The 5,659-nt window shown below is 36.3% G+C and overlaps 2 protein-coding genes across 6 annotated transcripts in view; both read left to right on the top strand.

Annotated features, from left to right (window-relative positions):
* Positions 754–3,064, top strand: LOC105168111 (transcription factor MYB63). Its single transcript, XM_011088057.2, has 3 exons — positions 754–1,041; positions 1,764–1,893; positions 2,005–3,064. The coding sequence occupies exons 1-3, from the start codon at positions 903–905 to the stop codon at positions 2,720–2,722; spliced, it is 987 nt and encodes a 328-aa protein (XP_011086359.1). The 5' UTR covers positions 754–902; the 3' UTR covers positions 2,723–3,064.
* Positions 3,900–5,659, top strand: part of LOC105168110 (TELO2-interacting protein 1 homolog) — an 8,736-nt gene continuing 6,976 nt past the window's right edge. For 2 of the 5 annotated variants that reach the window (XM_011088053.2, XM_011088052.2), the window contains exons 1-3: positions 3,900–4,224; positions 5,077–5,275; positions 5,459–5,653. In XM_011088053.2, the coding sequence (XP_011086355.1) occupies positions 4,004–4,224; positions 5,077–5,275; positions 5,459–5,653 (615 nt within the window). In that variant the 5' untranslated portion in view covers positions 3,900–4,003. The remainder of the gene's footprint in view (positions 4,225–5,076; positions 5,276–5,458; positions 5,654–5,659) is intronic. The other 3 variants (XM_011088050.2, XM_011088055.2, XM_011088054.2) reach the window with 3 other exon arrangements.

The following is a 5,659-nucleotide window of genomic DNA, read 5'->3' as shown; positions in this document are numbered from 1 at the left end:
ATGTTTTCTTCACTCAACAACATAGTACAATATTCAAAGACTTAAAATCATCAATATATAATAACTCAAATTTAATTTGTGACACTCATCAAGTGCAAAAAGTCTTTGTATATGCACACCCAATATATATATATATATATATATAAATGTCTAATCGTGCAAAAATCTATTATCCATATAGTTAGTCCAACTAGGCCCTAGCCATGACTACTCTTACGTAATACTAACCACATGTACAAATTAAATTAAGATACCACAATAATTATTATATACAACATTGGCTATGTCTTGCTAATTAAATTACTAATTACCCTTTTAATTATCATGTAGTAATTAATATATATTTGACATTTATATCATCTAGAACTAACATCTATTCACATATATACCCTTCCTGGATAAATTTCAAGAAAATATATATATACACACCAGCCGATATGTCATGCCATTCTTGGCGTATTTATAATAAATAATTTTTTATATTATAAATAAAAATAGAATATATAAATAGAAAAACGAAAGAAAGAAAAAAAATCAATTTATCATTAATAAATTAGTTATTTTATCAATTAAAGGATATTTTTGAATTCATAAAAAATTGATGTGACGGTAGTACTAACTATGTTTATTTGTATGGAGTATTTTTCTTTTTATATTAGTATAAATATAAATAATAAATTACTATTAATAAATAAGCGAATCCTGTCCACTTACTACAAAGGCAAGAAATCATGTCTGTACTAAACCTATATATATAGAGAGAAGGTGAAGTGATGAAAGAATCCAGCATGTAAGGGTCCAGACAAGACTGTGATGATCATCTTCAGGATCAAAGGGGTGGTTGCACCTTATTTTCTGTCTCTACTTTGTTAGTTACTCATCATTCTTTGTGTAGAATCCAAATGGGTAAAGGCCGAGCCCCGTGCTGCGATAAGAGCAAGGTGAAGAAGGGACCATGGAGCCCTGCGGAGGACTTGAGGCTCACAAATTTCATACAAATACATGGTCATAGTAACTGGCGCGCTCTGCCTAAACAAGCCGGTAATGAGACCCCATCTCCGTTGCCTCTTTTTCCTTATTCGTTTGTAGGCGAGGGAACGCGTTAATTAGTGTTATTACATGTATGACCGGCTGCTAACTGATGAAGTTGTTGAATGTTGGTCGACCTTTGTGTCGTTTGTATGTTGTTCTAATCTGATTAATTTCGCAATCTTGATTGTTGATATCTACACTTGTCTGTATGACTTGTAGTTCTCGTCATTCTTACAAATTTCTTTGAGTTTTACTTTGAGAACATAAAACAGTATGATCAGCCAGTATACGGTGTATTAGACGTAGATACTGAAATTTGGACAGCATATATGGCTTCCATTTTAATGCAATAGTAGTATATAGTTCTCGACTTTAATATACGATTGGATACTGATATATTTTGATTTAATGCACGAATCGGTAAGCTATCTATGATTGATGCTGTCTGAATCTTTCATATTATGTCTTTCCTTTTGTTTCAAGATTCACATTCCAAGAAAAGCCCCACCAATTCTTGCACTTTGCATGTTTTACAATGTGAAATTAGTTAACATCCTTTTTCGGACAAATTGTCACATTCGGAGATGTAGGAAATTCCAACCAACATCAGCTTCCTTTCTTCTCAAGTGCAGTAACATACAACAAACAATGACAGAACTAACTGGACAATGTAGTTTCCTGTTGTTTTCGGCATTTCAACTTACTAAATTTGCGTAATTTCTGGTCTGAAGGGCTGATGCGATGTGGAAAGAGTTGTCGTTTGAGGTGGATTAATTACCTAAGGCCCGACGTTAAACGAGGAAACTTCACGCCCGAAGAAGAGCAAACCATAATCAACCTCCATAATTCTATTGGAAACAAGTACATTATAGTAACTCACTAACTCATACATATTGCTTTTGCGTATTTTTTACACCGATTTGATCTAATTTTTGTCAGTTATTCAACTTGTAATAATTCTACAATCCGCAGGTGGTCAAAAATTGCTTCTTACTTGCCCGGAAGAACTGATAACGAGATCAAGAATGTCTGGAACACGCACTTGAAGAAAAGAGCACTAACTTATAAGAAAACTACAGCAGATCATGACTCACACAAAACTGATCTAGTTCCATCTTGTACCTCAAGTTCTATTACATCATCCGATGCTCATAACAACGTGGAAAAGTCGGCACCCAGTGATCAAGAATCGCAGGTTAAGAAGTCAAACGAAAAACAGGCCGAGTTTTTAAAACTGAAACCTAATAACCACGACCAAGTCAAGGAAACCCTGATGTCTGATTCTCCTACATCATCTTACGCCTCCAACTTCTCCAGCCTGCAGGAAAACAGGCCAAAAAACGATCCAAACAAGGGGAAAATCGAAATTCCATTGGATTCCGATATTGATTTCTGGGAACTGCTGGATTCCCTGGATCCTCTACACCCGGAGAAAGCAGAAGAGAATGACCCGAATCAGGGACAGGATCTGTCCCGTCCTGGAGAAAAACTGGATCCGGGGATTGAATGGTTTAGATTCCTGGAAAAAGAACTTGGACTAACAAATGATGCTGAGAATCTGACAAGTGAAGAGAACCTAGTCGCAACAGGCCCAGTACAGTACCAGGAGATGAATTTGGAGGGTGGAATCAGCCCTGTATTGGATTATTTCCCAATATGGCCTTCTTCACCTCAAAATCTTGGCGTCTAGAAGCGGACAAGAGTGTTGGGTCAATCTAGGAACCGTGTCAAATTTGGGCAAATCTTGTTAGTCATTTTTTCTTACATGTAAACACTGTTTTTGTTTTGGGTGAAACAAGAATAGCTAGCCCAGACAAAACACATGTACACTTTTTCTTTTTAATTTGTTTAGCATTATCCGATCCATAAGTTGACTGTCAAAACTAGCTAGGTAGGTGATATTCCCCCCACTAGCTTTGCTGCCACTTAACTTAGAATTTCATGCAAATTTAGTCTTGGTTATGTCCCCACACTTTGGAGAATGAGAGCTCCATCTTTTCACCAAGTACAATTACTGGTAGGTATTATAGTTTACTGCTTCAAAATCAAACATCCCCATCTAATCATTTCTTGAATTTTGGGTAAGGTATTTTTTAGAAATACTCGATAAAACCCTCTTCATATAATAAGATTCAAATTCAATCTGAAAATATAACTATATATACACACACTACAAGAAGCAAAAGTAAAAAATTATAGTGCATACTAATCAGTCTTGATTCAGCTATGACTATTCCTTGTTCTTTTTATAAGCAAGGTTAAAATATTTGCCACAACTAAAAACTGCGCAAATATTTTGATTATAGGTAAAATAATGGTGAATATTAATTACCCTTTGTAAAAATTTAAATTTTTACATTGATTTTGTCGGATTGTGATCGATAGTATTAAATTATTGTAGTGATTTATAACATAAAAAATAATTAAAAATTTCTTAACGGTCATAATTATTTTACGTCTGTAGCTAATGCTTTGTCTTGTGATAAAATTGCCAATAGCAGGTATAACTTTATAAAATAATATCATAAATTGGTGGAATGTTATTACAATGTTGCTATATTTTCTCTCTTCCTTGATAAACAAATTCAAGCGTTCAAGTCTCTAAAAAATTAAATAACTAAATAAAATAAAGCATTGAATGGTGGTATTCATCTGGGCTTAGTGGAAGCCCAATAGTAGTCCACTACACTTACCAGAATGCTGGGCCAGGCTTCAGATGAAGCCCAGTCCAAATACAAGCCCAAACTACTTGGCCCAATAAACTCTCCCAGTGCGTCATGGGCCATTCAACTTCCAAGGCCCTACCAAGAAATAAATCGAGTGGCGATTATGCCCCTCAAATTCTCAAAAATGACTTCTCGGCCCCATTTGCCCCCTCGACTCTTCCGGGGGTTTTCAATTCGCGGTTCTTCAACACCCAAAACCACTTTGCGCGCTTTGCTGAACAATTCTCTTGGTGCCTGCTTTTGCAATGGAAGAAACGCAAGGGTACAGAGGAAAATCGAATGCCATTGAAGATGAAGCAGCAGAAGAAGAAGATATTGGAAGCAGCGGAGTGTTTCTTGAACTGAAGCACCACTGTGTACAGCTGCTGGACCTCCTTCAGAATTCCAAGAAGAATCATTCTTTTCTTACTCAACTTCTTCAACTGCTCCAACGATCTCCCCCGCAGTCCTTGCAGCCGTTCTTAGAGTATGCCTCTTTTTCTTCCACTTTTCTGTTTGCTTATAAATGAAATTCCTTTTATTGATTGTCAATGTGATGATTTTGGGTTGCTAGTTAATGGGTTATTGTAGCACCGAGTTTGAGATTCTTTATGTTTGCTGGATTCTTTAATTGGAGGGATTGTGTTTGGTTTAGTGCAAAGGGGCACTTGTTAACGTTTTGAAAAAGGTTTAGGTAGTGTTGATGGATAAATGACTTTTTCCTGGACAGAAACTGAAACTGCGGACCATCTCTCGTAGTCTTGTTGTCACGTTCCAGTATTTTGCACTAGAAATTGGCGCTGTGAGCTTTGAAAATTATAAAATTCCGTTAAAACATGTATAAAACACGAGACTACAGTGGTGATGCTGCTTCAGTCATGCAGCGTAAAGCATTTACACGGGATGTAAGTGCCACTGCTCCCTAATCTTGGATCAAATGTGTTGGGTCCTAATCCTTCTGTGCTTAAATATATAATTTTTTAACTATGTTTTTATGCCTGTTTGCAGCTTTAAAACTTTTCTTTTAGCGTTTGGTGAAACTGTGAAAATTTCTTCAGAGTATATTTCCCCACAAGAGTTATTATATTAGTGAATAAATTAGGCACCAAATTACTTTTTCATTCTACACAAAAATCAACTAATATATACCCTCATTCAAGTTGGTGGCGTTATGCCGTCTTACACTGGGATGTACTGCGGTCTGAGGAGTGTAGTCCACTGTTTTGCCAGACTTGCTGGAGTTGGGTGAAAAAGCTTAATTCTTTTTCCAAATTCTATTATTCTTATTGTCTTGTAACTTTAATTGTTTAACATGCAGATTACTTATTGAATGTTTCAGCTATACTTTGTTTCCATTGCTGCTTCTATTCGATGCAGCAGTAAATTGTAGGTCCTCGATGAAGTCTGACTCCAAAGATAATCCTCTGGAGTCTAATACCTTAGGGCCAGCACATAAAGTGAGTGACTCTGCGGCCGAAGGTGTTGTCCTTTGTTTGGAGGAAGTCCTGAAGAAGTGCCAGATAGGATCTGTTGATCAGGTACTCGGAGCTATTAGTTTCATATCTATAATTAACTGTATCTAAATTAGAGTTCTATCATCTCTGGACTTCAATGCTTGTATTCTATTAGTTTTCTTTTCTATCTTAGTGTTATGCACAGAACTCAATCTTTGGCAACAAGGAGATAGATTCTTTACAATATATAAATGTTATTCTATGTAGATGGTTGTTATACTGAGGAAATTGACCCATGGAGCAATGCTTTCTCCATTGGAAGCTTCAGAAGAGTTCCGTGAAGGAGTAATAAGGTGTTTTAGGGCACTGCTGCTTAATTTGTGTCCTTGTTCTGATGGCTCCTGTCCATGCAAACAAATAGGTCAGTGGCCTAGTCTTCCTGCTGTAAAGGAGTTGCAATTTCCCCTT

The sequence above is a fragment of the Sesamum indicum genome, linkage group LG8, assembly GCF_000512975.1.
Source record: "Sesamum indicum cultivar Zhongzhi No. 13 linkage group LG8, S_indicum_v1.0, whole genome shotgun sequence".
NCBI lineage: Eukaryota > Viridiplantae > Streptophyta > Magnoliopsida > Lamiales > Pedaliaceae > Sesamum > Sesamum indicum.
The sequence above is the reverse complement of the archived record's forward strand: the minus strand, read 5'-3'. Positions and strand labels throughout refer to the sequence as shown.

Excerpts from the sequence above, each read along its gene's own strand:
- LOC105168111 (XM_011088057.2), top strand. The coding sequence starts at position 903 with ATGGGTAAAGGCCGAGCCCCGTGCTGCGATAAGAGCAAGGTGAAGAAG. Across the intron at positions 1,042-1,763 it reads CGCTCTGCCTAAACAAGCCG|GGCTGATGCGATGTGGAAAG; the intron begins GTAATGAGACCC and ends TCTGGTCTGAAG. Across the intron at positions 1,894-2,004 it reads CATAATTCTATTGGAAACAA|GTGGTCAAAAATTGCTTCTT; the intron begins GTACATTATAGT and ends TACAATCCGCAG.